General features: G+C 56.6%; 1 protein-coding gene across 1 annotated transcript; it reads left to right on the top strand.

Moving 5' to 3' along the window:
* Window positions 1–1290: 1290 nt before the first annotated feature.
* LOC132207452 (RNA-binding protein MEX3B-like) lies at window positions 1291–15458 on the top strand. Its single transcript, XM_059642986.1, has 2 exons — window positions 1291–1729; window positions 14220–15458. The coding sequence occupies exons 1-2, from the start codon at window positions 1357–1359 to the stop codon at window positions 15332–15334; spliced, it is 1488 nt and encodes a 495-aa protein (XP_059498969.1). The 5' UTR covers window positions 1291–1356; the 3' UTR covers window positions 15335–15458.
* The last annotated feature ends 2369 nt before the right edge of the window (window positions 15459–17827 follow it).

Raw genomic sequence — 17827 nt, forward strand, 5'->3', positions numbered from 1 at the left:
GCCTCCCTCCTCCCCGGGTCAGCTGGTGCAGCAGCGAGAGGGAGAGGGGGTTTAAAACAAAAGAGTTTGCTGAAGGGAGGGCCGCCAGGGCCGGAGCCTGAGGGACAGACACAGAGAGAGAGGGGGGGGCTTAGGGTTAGCCTCCACGTCCCCGTCCCCTCCCTCACACACAGCCCGGTCCCCCCCCCTCCCTCCCTTCCCCCGGGCTCACTCCCCGAGGAAAGGCCAGAGCCCGGGGCTCCGTTCTCCCGCTCCCTTTGTCTCCGGACCATCCTCCATCCCCTCATCCCTCCATCCTCCTCCCTCCATCCCTCCCATCCTCCTCCCTCATCCCTCCATCCTCCCTTCCTCCTCCCTCATCCCTCCATCCCCTCCCATCCTCCTCCCTCATCCCTCCATCCCCTCCCATCCTCCCTTCCTCCTCCCTCCATCTCCTTCCCCCATCCCCCTCCCTCATCCCTCCATCCCTTCTCTCATTCCTCCTCCCTCATTCCTCCATCCCATCTCTCCGTTGCCCCATCCCACCCATTCCCTCCCTTCTTCCTCGCCATCCTTCACTCCTTCCTTCCCACTATCATCCATCCCCTCCTTCCCTCCATCCCCTCCTTCCCTCCATCCCCTCCTTCCCTCCATCCCCTCCTTCCCTCCTTCCCTCCATCCCTCCATCCCTCCCTCCATCCTTACCCATCTTTCCCCAAATCTCCACCTCCACTCCCCTCCCCCCCAACCCCACCATCTGTTCACTCGCCTTCCAATCCATCCTTTCTCAGACCCCGTGTTCCTTCCGGCCTGTGCTCCCCGTGTACCCTCCATTCTGTCATCTCCTCCCCCTTTATCCTTGTTAACCCCTTCCCATTGCCCCACCCTCCCTCCCACCCCTTCCACCTTCCCCTCTGTCCCTCACCATCCCTCTCTTGCTCTGCCTCTTGAGGTGGGTGTGCATTCGCCTCATTTTGTACCCTCCCTTTTCTCACCTCGTTGCTCCCTCCCGCCCCCACCCCCTTCCTCCTTGGAGGGGGGAGACGTGTGATTCCCGCTCACCCCTCACCTCTCCCTCCTGTGCCGCTGCTTCTTTCCTTCGAGGGCTTTCGCCCTCAATTTCCCCCCCACCTCCTCCTCCTCCTCTTTGTTTCTGGGGTGGGGAGGAGGAGACAGTGCGCTGCAGAGGTGCTGGGGGGTCAGCCCCCGCCCCAAGCCAAGCACGTTCCCCATTCTACCCTCCCAGCCTTGCCCCTCCAGGAGGAGCAGAAGGGCTAAAGTTTGGGGGGGTGGGGGGGCAGTTTGGGATAGTGGAGGGGGCACGTGTGAGTCTGTGTCTTCGACCTCTCTCTGTGTGTCTCTCACTCTGTCTGAGCCATGCCTAGCTCGGAGTTGCTGATGGAGCAGAGTGGCACCTTGGAGCTGGTGGTGGAGATGGAGATGGGCCTGGGCATGGGCAGGATGCTGGAGGATGAGCAGCGAGCGCTGCAGTTGGCCCTGGACCAGCTCTCCATGCTGGGGCTGAGCGAGGAGCAGGAACAAGCGGAGCTGCTGGCGGATGGCGAGGAGGAAGAGAATGTCAACAACAACAATAACAACACTAGTGCCGGTGGTGGCCACCATCGCCACCGGGAGAGCTACCTCGCTGCCCTGTACGAGGGTGGCGAAGCCAAAAAGAAAAGCTGCAACACCACCGAGTGTGTGCCGGTGCCCAGCTCGGAGCACGTGGCTGAGATCGTGGGCAGGCAAGGTGAGCGGGTTGCGGCGGAGGTGGGAGTTGGGGGAGGGTGGAGGTTCACGAACCCCGCTGCGCTGCAAAATGCGAACGCTCAGGGCCGCAAGTACGTTCCCCGTCGGCTGATGTATTGGGTGGGGTGTGAAAACGGTGTCCCAAGGCTGGACTCCAGCCTTCGGGAGGTGCCTGTCGGAGTCCCGTCACTGCGCCTTGTTTCGCGGTGTGGTGGCACATGCCCTCTAGGTGCGGCTAGTACCCAACTGGGCACCGTCCCACCCTCCACCCCCCAAAGACGCTGAACGGCTCCATCAGGGGATTGTTCAGTCAGTGATGGGGCAAGGAAGGAGACGTGGATATTGGGAAAATGCTTCCATTGGCAGGAGAGTCTGGGTCCTGAGGGCACAGCCTTAGAGTAAAGGGAAGACCTTTTAGAATGGTGATAAGGAGAAACTTCTTCAGCCAGAGAGCAGTGAATCTATGGACTTCACTGCCACAGAAGGCTGTACAGGCCAGGTCATTGAGTACGTTTAAGACTGAGATAGACATGTTTCTGATTATCAAGAGGATCAAGTGTTACGGGGGGAAAGCAGGAGAATGGGGTTGAGGAATGTATTAGCCATGATTGAGTGGCAGATGGGACTTGCCTTCTGCTCCAAGTCTCATGGTCTTGGGGTCCGCCGGGAGAGGGAATTCCAACTTCCGACCCTGATGTTGGAGAGCGTGGCTGCCAATGGTGGACCATGGCAATTCAACACTGTGTGAGGGGGCATCCGATTCAGGGAGGGGGTGTAGGGGGCCGGCGGAGGGGGGAGGGCCGGAGGGAGATGCGGAAGATTTTGGACGCATCATGGATTCAGATGGATGCGTCGGTTTCCATGTGGAGTTTGTGACGGAAGCCCGAGTAAACAGCATTTATCTTCCCAAAATATGGTGGTGAGAGCAGCGAGACTCCCAGACGATCGGAAAGGGGGCTCCAACACAGCCAATAATAGCTGTCATCTGCAACCTCGCGGGCAGGGGTGGGGGCTTGAGAACTCAAGCTCCCATTTCCTTTCACAAGATGACCAAACAAACGAAAAGAAAACTCTTGTGCACTGCTTTAAAAATTGACCTTTGAAAGATGGGCTTCCTGAGTGCCCGTGGGTCACATCTGCTAGTGTGGCACTCCCTTGGTATGTATGCACGGTACAGAGTGAGGCTGTTTGGCCCAACAGACTTGATGCCAACCCCTTGGGTGTGACCAGGCTTGGCTCCAAAGGGGGTTCGCCCCAGAAATGCAGCGAACCTTCTGGTACTGACCAGAACAAGGAGCAACCAGCTTAGTTCTTGGGTTCAGACTGAAGGACCACCTGCTCTTGTAGCAGCACTGCTGCGAATCTCCCTCTTTCTCTGGTCCTGGGTCAGGGCATCGTGGGTGTGAATCCTCTGCCCAGAGTCGCAAACTCTACCACCCAGGCCGGCATTCCTCCTGCCATAATCAGAGGGTCGGCGCCGAGGGAGCGGGCATTGTTGGAGGGTCGGCGCTGAGGGAGCGGGCACTGTTGGAGGGTCGGCACCGAGGGAGCGCCAGCCAACTGCTAGATGTCTATCCCACATCCACTGAAACCAATTGGCGGCTCATCGCTGCTTTTCAGACCCTGTACAAAGTTGCCTATCGCGTTCCTTCTGTGACAACGGTGTTCGCACTTCAGAACGTGTGCTTCATTGTCTGTGACGAGTGTCACGAGGTCCCAAGGATGTCTAAGTCTCAAGAGGAATGCCAGTGCACCTGAGCTCAGGATCCTTTGGATCTGTTGGGGACCTCTTTGTCCATGTGGACTCGAACTAAGGAAGGGCCTGGCTGTGGGTATGTACCAGGCAGGCCAGTATCCACTTGCAGTGAGGTTCTGTTGGCTGTCGTGGGTCTGAGCAATCGGTTTCCCAGCATCAGACCTTCAGAAATGATTTAACAGGAGCCCGAGGTGACCACTCGGTCCCTCGAGCCCGTTCCCTGCCGTTCAGTTGGATCAGGGCTGCTCGGTATCCACCCTCCGTCGAAGCCCGCTCAGCTCGAGGGAGTACACACTGAGTCTGTGTGACCTGGCTTGTGGGGATCACTGTGGAGAATCAGCACATGTGCCCTCCACCCCTACCTCTCTCTCTCTCTGCAGCTGATACATTAATCAGATGGAGTTTAATGTAGCTCAGTGCTGCATTTCGGAAAGGCAAATCAGGGCAGGACTTAGACACATAATGGTAAGGTCCTGGGGAGTGTTGCTGGGGGCAGGTCCATAGTTCCTTGGAACTGGAGTCGCAGGTAGACAGGATAGTGTAGAAGGCATTTGGTACTCCAGCCGTCACTGGTCAGTGCATTGAATATAGAGGAGTTGGGAGGATCATGTTACAGCTGTACAGGATATTGGTGAAGCATCCGTTAGGATGCCACATTCGGTTCTGGCCTCCTGCTGGGGCAAGGATTTTATTAAATTGAAAAGTGTGCTGAAGGGATTTCCAAGGATGTTGCTGGAATTACAGGTTTTGTTATAATAGGCTGGGAGTTATTTCCCTGGAGTGTAGGAGGCTCAGCGGGTGACCTTTTGTAGAGGTTTATAAAATCATGAGGGGGCACATATAAGGTGAATATCGAAGGTCTTTTCCCCCAGGGGTCGGGGGAGCCCAAACTAGAGGGGCATTGGTTTAAGGTGAGAGGGAAAAGGGACCTGAGGGGTAACTTTTTCACACAGAGGGTGGTGCGTGTATGGAAGGAGCTGTCAGAGGAAGTGGGTGGGGGCTGATACAGTTACAGCATTTAAAAGGGATCGGGATGGGGACATGAACAGGAAGGGTTTGGGGGATAGGGGGCCAGTTGCTGACAAATGGGACTAATTCAGTTTGGGAAACCTGGTCAGCATGGGCGAGTTGGGCCGAAGGGCCTGTTTTACTCTGCTGTTTGGGGTTTTGTATTCTTCTTGAGGGAACGCGGACATTACTGGCCCCTGGTAAGCACCCCCCCCCCCCCACCACAAGCCTGTGGGAATTGATCCCGAGCTCCGTCCAGCTGGAGCAGGGCTCCCACTGCCTTTGTACTCAAGGTAAAGGGCAGTGTTTTGTTAGCCTGTCAGATTAAATTTCACTAACACCCCCCCCCCCCCCCGCCCCCGCCAACCCCACCCCTGCAGCGGCAGTCTGTCCAGCTGCTGTCTGTCCATGGGACTGCGTGTCTGTAGAGGAGTGTGTCAGTCCCTGGGGCAGACGTGGGCATTGTTTTGGATGGGAGTGCCATGGGGGTCTTTACTGACAGCCCTTACCCCTCCGTGAGGGGCAGATACCAGACACTTTAGTACTGTTGTTGGAGTGTTTGGTGATGGGAACTCAGCCTAAGCATCGTGACTGCAACATCGAGATGTTTTATTCCCCTGTCTTCGCCTCTGTCACTTTATCCTGTGTCCTGAACATTGTATGCAACAAACTCTGCCATTTTCCACTTGGCCGTGCCCATCAAACGCTCCCAGGGCAGGAACAGCGCGGGGTTAAATACAGTGTAAAGCTCTCTCTACACTATTCATTGTACCGTACTTCGTATCTATTAGCTGGTCCCATACAATCTTCTGACACTTATTGCTTGTTCAGCTCTGGTGTCCTTTTTTAAGAATGTTAACATTTAGGGGCAGTTGGGGAGGGGCACGTTTGGTGCGGAGGTGACGAAGGAAGCTGTGGAGGGTGGCATTTGAAAGTCAAGTCTCAGTAGCGGTGGAGATGCTCAGCAGATCGGGCTGCATCTGTGAAAAGTGTGTGTTAGCAGTTCGAGTCGAGGGAGAAGGTCCAGACCTGAACGGTAACTCTCTTCATGTTTGCTGCTGAGAATTTTGTAGAAGCATAGAACCCCCACAGTGTGGAGGCGGGCCATTCAGCCCATCGAGTTTACACTGAACCCTCCAAAGACTGTCTCACCTCAGACCCACTCTCCTATTGTATCTCTGTAAACCAGCAATTCCCACGGCCAACCCACCCTAACCCGCACATCCCTGTAACCCAGCATTTCCCACGGCCAATCCACCCTAACCCGCACATCCCTGGGCACTACGGGACAATTTAGCACGGCCAATCCTCTCTAACCCGCACATCCCTGGACACTACGGGACAATTTAGCACGGCCAACCCACCCTAACCCGCACATCCCTGGGCACTACGGGACAATTTAGCACGGCCAACCCACCCTAACCCGCACATCCCTGGGCACTACGGGACAATTTAGCACGGCCAACCCACCCTAACCCACACATCCCTGGGCACTACGAGACAATTTAGCACGGCCAATCCACCCTAACCCGCACATCCCTGGGCACTACGGGACAATTTAGCACGGCCAACCCACCCCAACCCGCACATCCCTGGGCACTACGGGACAATTTAGCACGGCCAACCCACCCTAACCCACACATCCCTGGGCACTACGGGACAATTTAGCACGGCCAATCCCAACGTAACCCGCACATCCCTGGGCAGTACGGGACAATTTAGCACGGCCAATCCCACCCTAACCCGCACATCCCTGGGCACTACGGGACAATTTAGCACGGCCAATCAACCCTAACCCGCACATCCCTGGGCACTACGGGACAATTTAGCACGGCCAACCCACCCTAACCCGCACATCCCTGGGCACTACGGGACAATTTAGCACGGCCAATCCACCCTAAACCGCACATCCCTGGGCACTACAGGACAATTTAGCACGGCCAATCCACCCTAACCTGCACATCCCTGGACTGTGGGAGGAAACCCACGCAGACACGGGGAGAGTGTGCAATCTCCGCACAGACAGTCGCCTGAGGGTGGGATCGAACCCACGTCCCTGGCAACGTGAGGCAGCAGCGCTAACCACTAGGCCGCTGCGCCCGCCCGAGTTCTCCTGTTATCTGCTCTGATCCCTGTAAGGTCTTTCACTCGGTGCTGGCCTCCTGAGCCCTGGGTCTGGAAATGATGAATGGCTGACAGTGGGACATGGTGATCATCAGATTGCAAGCCACTTGAATCTAGCCAGAGTGCGAGAGAGAGGGGGGGAGAGGGGGACTTGTTGCTGAATCTCTCTGCTTTGTGCTCATCGGGGCAACAGCAAGATCACCAAAACTTTGACAGCCTCAGCATTTTGTAGAATGGGAGAAAAGAGTGCTGATTATGAAGCTTTTGTGCTCCTGAGATGCTGCCAGGCCTGCTGTGTTCATCCAGCTCCACACCTTGTCTCGGATTCTCCAGCATCTGCAGTTCCCATTATCTCTGATTTATGAAGGAAGCCTGGCTGAGCGATAGTAAGAACTGCTGATGCTGGATTCAGGGATAACACAGCAGGCCCGGCAGCATCAGGCTACAAGACTGGTAGTATTTTTACTCCTCTGCTGCCTGGCCTGCTGTGTTCCTCCAGCTCTGCAATTTGTTTATATTATTCTTTTATTAATCTGCCGTCAAATGTCATGACACTGTTCTCCACCATAGGCTTGTCTGTGCCCTTCCCCATGCCCCTCCATGTTCTCCTGAAGCCTGCTACCTTTGCCCCCTTTCATCTGCCACTCATCAGGATTGAATGGCAAGAATACCAAGTCTGAAAGGGCACAACCATTTACACTGCAGGAGATTGTTGTCAAGTGAGCTCTAATTGGTAGTCCTCATGGTGGGTGTTCCGGGGAGCGGTTTCAACAATTGAGGTTCTGTTTCCAAACTGTGACCTGGCCAAGGCATTGCCGGGGAAATGCATCGCAGAATGGCTCTCGCGCGAGTGGTCTACGTCCCTTGCTCGTGTGAGCATGCCTAGCGTTCGGCAAACTGCACGGTGGATGAGTTTAGATGCAGTTTAGATGCAAGTTTCAATGCTCTGTACCTGTGACCCCATCAGCTTCCAGCTTGTTGTGAAGTTTTACAGAATGAAATTGCCGTGCCCCTTCCAGAAGTCCAGATACACTGCATTTGCAGCTTCACAGCTAACAACGCAGCAAAGAACTCAATTGGATTCCCCCGACAGTCAGCTTTCCCTTGAACAGTCCTGTACTTAGCATTTCGTTACCCTGGTGTAGTGCTGAAATGAAGCTGTGGCCAGCACCTCAGCAATTTCTGTCCAGTAGGAGTGGCTTTCTCGTTTTGAACTGTTTACATTTCTGCATTGAGCACGGAATGCCTCTTGTACCTGTTGCTTCAAGAACCCTCCCCTTCTGGGATCCTTGGTTCATTAATGCCTGATTCCCTGCTCTGTCTGTCTGGGAACTATAGCAGTACCGTACCCCAGCGACAGACCCTGTCCCCCACCGGTACTGTACCCCAATGTTACACAGCGACAGACCCCGTCCCCCACCGGTACCACACCCCAGCATTATACAGCGACAGACCCCATCCCCCACCGGTACCGTACCCCAGTGTTATACAGCGACAGACCCTGTCCCCCACCGGTACTGTACCCCAGTGTTACACAGGGACAGACCCCGTCCCCCACCGGTACTGTATCCCAGTGTTATACAGCGACAGACCCCGTCCCCCACCGGTACTGTACCCCAGAGTTACACAGCGACAGACCCTGTCCCCCACCGGTACTGTACCCCAGTGTTATACAGGGACAGACCCCGTCCCCCACCGGTACCGTACCCCAGTGTTACACAGCGTCAGACCCCGTCCCCCACCGGTACTGTACCTCAGTGTTATACAGCGACAGACCCTGTCCCCCACCGGTACTGTACCCCAATGTTACACAGCGACAGACCCCGTCCCCCACCGGTACTGTATCCCAGTGTTACACAGCGACAGACCCCATCCCCCACCGGTACCGTACCCCAGTGTTATACAGCGACAGACCCCGTCCCCCACCGGTACTGTACCCCAGTGTTACACAGCGACAGACCCCGTCCCCCACCGGTACTGTATCCCAGTGTTACACAGCGACAGACCCCGTCCCCCACCGGTACTGTATCCCAGTGTTACACAGCGACAGACCCCGTCCCCCACCGGTACTGTACCCCAGTGTTATACAGCGACAGACCCTGTCCCCCACCGGTACTGTACCCCAGTGTTAAACAGGGACAGACCCTGTCCCCCACCGGTACCGTACCCCAGTGTTACACAGGGACAGACCCCCGTCCCCCACCGGTACTGTACCCCAGTGTTATACAGGGACAGACCCTGTCCCCCACCGGTACCGTACCCCAGTGTTATACAGCGACAGACCCTGTCCCCCACCGGTACTGTATCCCAGTGTTACACAGGGACAGACCCCGTCCCCCACCGGTACTGTATCCCAGTGTTATACAGCGACAGACCCCGTCCCCCACCGGTACTGTACCCCAGTGTTACACAGCGACAGACCCCGTCCCCCACCGGTACTGTATCCCAGTGTTACACAGCGACAGACCCCGTCCCCCACCGGTACTGTACCCCAGTGTTATACAGGGACAGACCCTGTCCCCCACCGGTACTGTACCCCAGTGTTATACAGCGACAGACCCCGTCCCCCACCGGTACTGTACCCCAGTGTTACACAGGGACAGACCCCGTCCCCCACCGGTACTGTACCCCAGTGTGACACAGCGACAGACCCCGTCCCCCACCGGTACTGTACCCCAGTGTTACACAGCGACAGACCCCGTCCCCCACCGGTACTGTACCCCAGTGTTACACAGCGTCAGACCCCGTCCCCCACCGGTACTGTACCCCAGTGTTATACAGCGACAGACCCTGTCCCCCACCGGTACCGTACCCCAGTGTTACACAGCGACAGACCCTGTCCCCCACCACTATTTAGTCACAGAGGTGTGCAGTTCGGAAGGTTGCAGTGCTCTCTGCCAGAATCTGTGGTACATGCTTTCTGTTAGTCGTTCAATGTTGCATTTCCCTGCTGTGATACTTGAGCAGTCATAACGTCAGGCTCCTCTCTGCCTAGGGACTGGTTGATGTAAACTCTTTGTAGTCAGTGTTTTGACAGTGGAAGCACCTCGCCAGGGGGTGAAAATCGCTGGGGAATGAGTACAGACGTCTGGGATGACCCAGGCTGCTCTATATTTCCATTCCCAGCAGGGCCCTGGGGGCTGCAGCTTGTTTGGTGTTGAAATTCTAATCGAGAACCTGACTGCATTAGGGACGTAGACACCCTTTCGCTTCATTCTTCATCTTTCAGTCCCATCGTAGCACCTGCTCGCTGTTTTTGTTTATTCCCTTTATTCGTTCACAGGATGAGGGCGTCGCTGGCCAGGCCCAGCATTTATTGCCCATGCCTAATTGCCCCAGAGGGCATTTGAGAGTCAACCACATTGCTGTGGTCTGGAGTCACATGTAGACCAGACCAGGTAAGGACAGCAGTTTCCTTCCCTAAAGGACATTAGTGAACTGGATGGATTTTTTTCCAACAATCATGGTCGTCATTGGATGCTTAATTCCAATATTTACTGAATTCAAGTTCCCACCATCTGGAATTTGAACCCGAGACCCAGTCTCTGGATTAACAGTCCGGTGTTAAAACCACTAGGCCGTTGCCTCCCCAGGTCCCCCCCCTCTCTCCATCACCTCTGTGCTCCTCCAATCCCGGCCTCTCCAGCCACCCCCCGATTCCGATTGCTCTGCCACTGGGGGCCAGGCATTCAGCTGCCTTGGAGTTGCGGGAGAAGGGGCCTGAACTCAGGAACTCCAACGCCCCTCACCACAAGGAAACGCTTCCCTCCCACCCCTATATCTCACTTGCTTCTTCCAGCGATCACCTTCGATCCATGCCCCTTCAACCCCCACCGTCTCCCAAAGCCAGTTTCCTCTCCCGAACCTCCCCAACATTGGCTTGGACCCCTCCGGCAAATCAAGCCTCCCTTCCTCTGAATCTCTTTCGGTTTCTCCACTCTGCCTGTGTCACTGATGTCCCAGATTCCTGGAACCTTTCTCCTTAGTCTTCCTGGCACCTTCCCTGCCTTCTCCACCTTTCCTACAGCATGGTGACGTCAATGCTCAAGTCGAGGCCCACTTGGCATTTCGTCCAATTTTAACGCCAAGCCCTCTGTCTGGAAGAGGTATCCAATCCTATAGGACCTGCTTGGCTACAGTGCAAACAAAAATGGCCCTTTGCCCCATCGTATCCATGCTGGTCAAAAATGACCACTTAACTGTTCTGGCCCTGTTTCCCAGCCTTGGCATCACAAGTGCCCATCTAAACACACCTTCAATTTGATTTCTGGCTCTCCCACCCTTTACAGGAAGCGAGTTCCAGATTCCACACCACCCTCTGGGCGACAAAGTCTATCCTCAGCTCCCCTCTAAACCTGCTGACCCTTCCCTTTACGCCTCCTGGTCATTAATCTCTCCACCAAGGGGAAAATGTTCCTCCCAGTCTCCCCTGTTGATGCCCCTTCGTCATTTTATCCACCCCAGCCCTGCCGCCGCCCCCCCCCCCCCCCCCCCCCCCACCTGCCCTTCTCCGCTCTGAGGAACACAAACCCCAGTCCGTCCAATCTCTCTCTCTCTCTCGTTGCTGAAACTCTCGAGGTTTGAGCTACAAGGTGAGGCTAGAGAGAGGGGATTTTTTTCACTGGATCGCTGGAGCCTGGGCGGGGGGGACCTTTATAGAGGTTTATAAAACCATGAGGGGCATGGACAGGGGGAATAGACAAGGTCTTTTACCCCAGGGGTAGGGGGAGTCCAAAACTAGAGGGGCATAGGTTTAAGGTGAGAGGGGAAAGGGACCTGAGGGGTAACTTTTTCACACAGAGGGTGGTGTGTGTATGGAAGGAGGAAGTGGGTGGGGGCTGGTACAGTTACAGCATTTAAAAGGCATCTGGATGGGGAGATGGATAGGAAGGGTTTGGAGGGATAAGGGGCCAAATGCTGGCACGTGGGACGAGGTCGGTTCAGGAAGCCTGCTCAGCATTGGAGGAGTTGGGCCGAAGGACCTACTTACATGTTGTATTTCCCCACGACTCCAGCCGCAGGGCAACATCCTGGCAGGTCTCCCTCTATGGCAACATCCTGGCAGGTCTCCCTCTGCTCCCTTATGCAGTGCTGTGATAATGTGCATTCCAGAACTGCACACTGTGCTCTCTAGATGTGGCCTGGCCGATGTTTTATACAGGTCCCTGTGTCATCCTGCCTTCGACCTTTTCAACTCATTGGATGGTTTCAGGTTTGCAGTTACCTTTAAAAAGAAGGGACCTTGCATTAAAAACAGGCTAGATTGGGTGAATTTTTAATCTGGCCAGCACAAATCTTTGGAGTACTGTCCATGAGGAGGTGCCTGAAGTTGTTTTTAAGGCATTCTTGGTGAAAGATTTCAGAAGAAGGGTCCTGACCCTGAAACGTCAGCTTTCCTGCACCTCTGATGCTGCCTGGCCTGCTGCGTTCGTCCAGGTCCACACCTTGTTATCTCAGATTCTCCAGAATCGGCAGCTCTTGCTGTCTCTTGGTGGAAGGTTACTTGGGGTGGGTGGGAGAGATTGCAAATTTGGGGTGACCTTAGAGGGCTACAGAGATGGAGCCCGAGCGTGGGACTAGCTGGGTAGTTCTGTCACCGTCAATTTCTGAGCCCAGTCGTGATCTTACTGAGTGATGGGGCAGGCTTGAGGAGCCCAACAGCTTACTCTGTACCCCAGTTTTCTCTGAAGACTTCAGCGAATCACAGAGGGGAATTTGTCATTCTTCTGAGACTGGGCATTCTTGCGTACGCGTCCTGATGCGAGGTTAAAATGTTTTTGTCTGTGGTGTTTTATTTTCGTCTGCTCACTTTGCACAATTCAACCCTCAGACTGCTGTCTACGTGGTCCCACAGTCCAAAGATGCCCAGGTTAGGGTGGGTTGGCCGTGCTATATTGCCCAGAGATATGCAGGCTAGGCAGTAAACAGAAACCTAAAGAACTGTGGATGCTGGAAATCCGAAATAAAAACGGAAATTTCCGGGAAAGCTCAGCAAGGTCTGGCAGCAGGTGTGGAGAGAAATCAGAATTAACGTTTCAGGTCCAGTGACCCTTCCTCAGAACGGATGGTAGCTAGGAAAATTTGTTTTATGCAGATGATAGGATGGAGAGAAGGGGTCAGGAGTAAACGAGAGGTGGGGGCAGAGTCCAAGGAGAGAGAAGAGCAGTTGAACAAACAATGGAGTGGATAACAATCTGGCCAGGAGGGTGAGTAGCTGTTAATAGGGACTGGCTGTGACTAACATTAGGGTTGTGTGTAATAGCAGACCGTGATAACAAGGCCTGGTGTGTGTTGTTAGGGGTAAGAACATGGGAGAACTCAAGCTCTAAAGTTATGTTTGTGTCAATATTGTGTCCAGAAGGCTGTACAGTTCCCGAGTGGAAAATCAGGTGGGGTTCTTCCAGCTTGCGCGAAGTTTTGTTGGCGCGCTGAGACGCAGATGTTGGCCAGGGAACAGGGTGGTGTGGTAAAATGGCAGGCAGCTGGAGGCTCAGGGTCACTTTTTTTGCGAGCAGAATGTAGATGTTCTGGAAAGTGGTTGTCTCATCTATGCTAAATAGATCAGTAGTGCCCAGGGATGTGCGGGTTAGGGTGGGTTGGCCGTGCTAAATTGTCCCGTAGTGCCCAGGGATGTGCGGGTAAGGGTGGGTTGGCCGTGCTAAATTGTCCTGTAGTGCACAGGGATGTGTGGGTTAGGGTGGATTGGCCGTGCTAAATTGTCCCGTAGTGCCCAGGGATGTGCGGGTAAGGGTGGGTTGGCCGTGCTAAATTGTCCTGTAGTGCCCAGGGATGTGCAGGTTAGGGTGGATCGGCCGTGCTAAATTGTCCCGTACTGCCCAGGGATGTGTGGGTTAGGGTGGATTGGCCGTGCTAAATTGTCCCATAGTGCCCAGGGATGTGCGGGTTAGGGTGGATTGGCCGTGCTAAATTGTCCCGTAGTGCCCAGGGATGTGCGGGTTAGGGTGGATTGGCCGTGCTAAATTGTCCCGTAGTGCCCAGGGATGTGCGGGTTAGGGTGGGATTGGCCGTGTTAAATTGCCCTGTAGTGCCCAGGGATGTGCGGGTTAGGGTGGATTGGCTGTGCTAAATTGTCTCATAGTGCCCAGGGATGTGCGGGTTAGGGTGGATTGGCCGTGCTAAATTGTCCCGTAGTGCCCAGGGATGTGCGGGTTAGGGTGGATTGGCCGTGCTGAATTGTCCCGTAGTGCCCAGGGATGTATGGGTTAGGGTGGGATTGGCCGTGCTAAATTGTCCCATAGTGCCCAGGGATGTGTGGGTTATGGTGGATTGGCTGTGCTGAATTGTCCCGTAGTGCCCAGGGATGTGCGGGTTAGGGTGGATTGGCCGTGCTGAATTGCCGCCTAGTGCCCAGGGATGTGTGAACTACAGATGGGTTCAGTCTGACGAATGTGGGGACGGGGTGTTCTTCGGTGGGCTGGTGCAGAGCTCGATGGGCCTCGCTGTCAGGAACCGGATGCCCCCTCGAATCGGGGCCTGCAGATGGGTCTAGTTTCGGGTGCTGGTTGGCATGGGTGAGTGGGGCTGAAGGGCCTTTTGGCGTGCTGTGTGATGCTAAGGCTTTGCTCCGTCCCTCCGGCCACAGGCTGTAAGATCAAAGCGCTGCGGGCCAAGACCAACACATATATCAAGACCCCAGTGCGAGGGGAGGAGCCCGTCTTCGTGGTGACCGGCCGGCGTGAGGATGTGGCCATGGCCCGTCGGGAGATCATCTCGGCCGCCGAGCACTTCTCCCTGATCCGAGCCTCCCGCAACAAGGACGGCCCGGCCCCCGGGGCAGTCCCCGTGCCCCCCAACCTGCCGGGCCAGACCACCATCCAGGTGCGGGTCCCCTACCGGGTGGTGGGGCTGGTGGTCGGGCCCAAGGGGGCCACCATCAAACGCATCCAGCAGCAGACCCACACCTACATCGTGACGCCGAGCCGCGACAAAGAGCCCGTCTTCGAGGTGACGGGCATGCCCGCCAACGTGGACCGCGCCAGGGAGGAGATCGAGGCCCACATTGCCGTCAGGACGGGGGGCCTGGTGGAGCTCAATGATGAGAATGACTTCCACTGCAACGGGGTGGAGGCTGGCTACGGGGGCCGGGCACCCAAGCCCTGGCCCAAGCTGGCCCTGCCGGCCGGCCGCAAGCCCCTGGCCAACTTCCGAGGCAACGGCCCCGACCCCTTCTACGGCAACGCCAAACCCGCCGACCACCATCACCATCAGCACCACCATCAGCACCACGCCTGCTACAGCAACGGTGCCGCCTACGGGGAGGCCTACTTTGGCACCGAGGGGCGGGAGGCCCCGCCCGACGCCCACCTCTGGACCCCCCCGGACCCCCCGCCGCGCCGGCCCAGCGGCTCCGCCCACCCCCGCCTCTCGCCCGAGGCCTCCCACCCGCTGGCGCGCCGGGCGCACAGCGACCCCCTGAGGGGGAGCGCCCCTCCCCCGCCCCCCAGCGGCAGCGCCGACACCCCCCCGCCCTCCCCCCGCCCCCCGGCGCCGCCCCCCCCTCCGCCGCCGGCACCGTCGCGCCACGCTGCCAGCCGGGAGTGCCAGGTCTGCTTCGAGAGCGAGGTGACAGCCGCGCTGGTCCCCTGCGGGCACAACCTCTTCTGCATGGATTGCGCCAACCGCATCTGCCAGCGCAGTAACCCCCACTGCCCAGCCTGCCTCAGCACCGTCACTCAGGCCATTCGCATATTCTCCTGATCGCCCACAGCCACTCCCACCTCTCCCCCGGCAAAGGGACCAGGGGAGCAGGGGAGGTGGGGGTGTGGTTGGGGGAAGGGGGCGTTGTGGGCCACAGTCTGCTCAAACGCTGGAAGATCTAACCACTCCCCCCCCCCCCCCCAACTCTCTGTCTCTCTCTCCCCGACACGCCCTCGCTGCCCCCCCCCCCTCCCCGCACTGTGGGATCCCTAACTAAAATGTGCTTTGGCAGAGTCCTGTGGTCTCTTCCCCTCCCCCTCCCCCACCCCCCCCCACCCCCACATCTTACAGCAAAAGGCTGACTTCTTCAAAATGCACCCCCCCACCCATCCCCGATGGGGAGGGAGCGAGCGAGGGAGGGGTTCCTTCCTCAGGTTAGGGTCTACCTCCCTGATACACCCACCCTGGACCATTTCTTGGGGTGGGGGGGTGGTTTACGTTTGGTTTTTTTTTGCCGCTGTCATGTCTAGGGTTCACCACCCCCCCCCCCACCCCCTCCAAACCTGGGGCGGGGGGGGGTGCAAAGCTGCCGCACATCAGGGGGTGGAGGGGGGCCCAAAGATGGCGCATGTTTGGGGAGGGGGGTGAAAAGGTGGCGCATGTCGAGCGGGGGAAGATGAAAGGACAGCGTTGGTTGCGTCACAGACCTCCCCAACACCACCCCCACCCCAACTCCGTGGCAACTGGACGTCGGGCGGACGTTTTGATGATTAGATTTGGCCGAAGGGGTGGGGGAGCATGGGTGGAGGATCTAACCGCCTAACCCCCAAACAGCAGAGACCACTTGTGACTCCTTCCCGCGGGTGTCCCGGTCACCCAACTCCTGAACAGCCAGCAGGCAGCTGGCACTCTGTTACCTCTCGCACTGGTGTCCCACCGATGGCACCAGCTACTGGCACGCCGACCGGACAATGTTCCAGAACTCCAAACCACTTCTGACTTCTCTTCCTTTCAGTTTGCGTTGGATGGTGGGTGTACAGGAAGATGCGGTGATGAGATATTGTGTCCTGTTGAAGTCTGATGGGTGAGACGTAAGCATGTTCCTAAATTGTTCTTCCAGTGTTTAACACCGCTGCTGAGCCCAGGGCCTGTCACCTAACCAGTGCTCTCTCTTAAGGCTTATCCTCTGCTCTCTCTTCCCTCATGTTCTGCCTCCCTTCCCTTCTCTCTGTCTGCATGCCTTTCTCTCTCACCCAATCCCTCCTTCTCTACCCTCCCCCGCTTCTCTCCATCTGTCTCTACCTGCCTTTCTTTCTCTTCTCCCTCCTGCTCTCCTCCCCACCTCCATCTCTGTGTGTGTGTGTCTCTCTCTCTCTCTCTCTCTGTGTCTCCAACTCTGTCTGTGTCTTTCTCGCCCCCTGCTATTTTCTCTCCCCCATGACTGTGTATCTCTCTCTCCCCCTCCCCGTCTCCCTTCCCTCCCTACCTCCCCCTTCCCTATCCCTAATACCCCCCCCCAACAACCTTGAACGAGCAGCTCTGGGAACTGAGCTGCTTGCCTGGAGTTGTTTAGCTCAATGTACCTGTGCTGGGGTGAGACCTGATTGGACCCAACAACTCCAGCCAATGACCCCCCCCCCCCCCCACCACAAAACTGCCCCCACATGCCACCCCCCTCCAAAATCCCAACCGTCCGCTCAAATGAGACCTCTTGGGACTAGGTCCCACCATAGTGACCTGGCAGACCTGGGCATGCTGTTGTGTGGTCAGGCACGAGGGACTGGGTTGCGGGTCGTGCCCCAGTGAAGCCTTCTACTGGATACCAGCCCCTCAGCCGTGGTTAGTCTTGCCCAGGGCCTGGCTTTTAGGGGTCGGGGAGGTGAGGGTCAATACGAGAGGAGTGGGCCTCACATGGGTTTTGTTAGTCCCTCTTCATACCACTGGGTCTGCCACCGCAAGCCACAGGTTGCACCGAACTGATTTGCAGGGTTAGCAGCTGGAATTGCAGCGACTGAACTCTGCATTGATGTAGCACCTCTCCTACTCTAGGGGCAGCCCAGATGGTTGCTCAGCAAATGAAAGACTCCGGCCAGCTGACTGCAGGGGGCACAGTGAGATCCCACGAGCTACGCTTCAAGCTGTGCCAGAATGGCGCTGCCCTTCTCCATTGACACTCCCTCAGTGCTGACCCCCTGCCAGTGTGGCACCCACTCAGCGCTGCCCTTCCGATACTGTTTGGTGAGGTCTTAGAGATTTCAGCTCAATCTTCCAACAGTCCTTTGAGCCTTGTACTCCCCAGCCACCATCTCTCCCGAATTCTAACCTGTTGTGGCCAGAGAGAGTAAATGGGGAACAGAGTAGGGCCCTGATGTCCCAGTGGACTCCCCGGCCTCTCCCCTCACTCACAGCAGCTCACAGCTGCTAGTGTTAAGAGCTGGGCATCCCCTGGTAGCAGTGACTTTAATACGTGGCCTCTCGGTTTGGGGGCACATCTCCGACCAGATGTGGTTTAGCTCGAGTGATCTGAGAGGAACCTTGTTACTAATTTCCTTC

The sequence above is a fragment of the Stegostoma tigrinum genome, chromosome 47 (genome assembly GCF_030684315.1).
Source record: "Stegostoma tigrinum isolate sSteTig4 chromosome 47, sSteTig4.hap1, whole genome shotgun sequence".
NCBI lineage: Eukaryota > Metazoa > Chordata > Chondrichthyes > Orectolobiformes > Stegostomatidae > Stegostoma > Stegostoma tigrinum.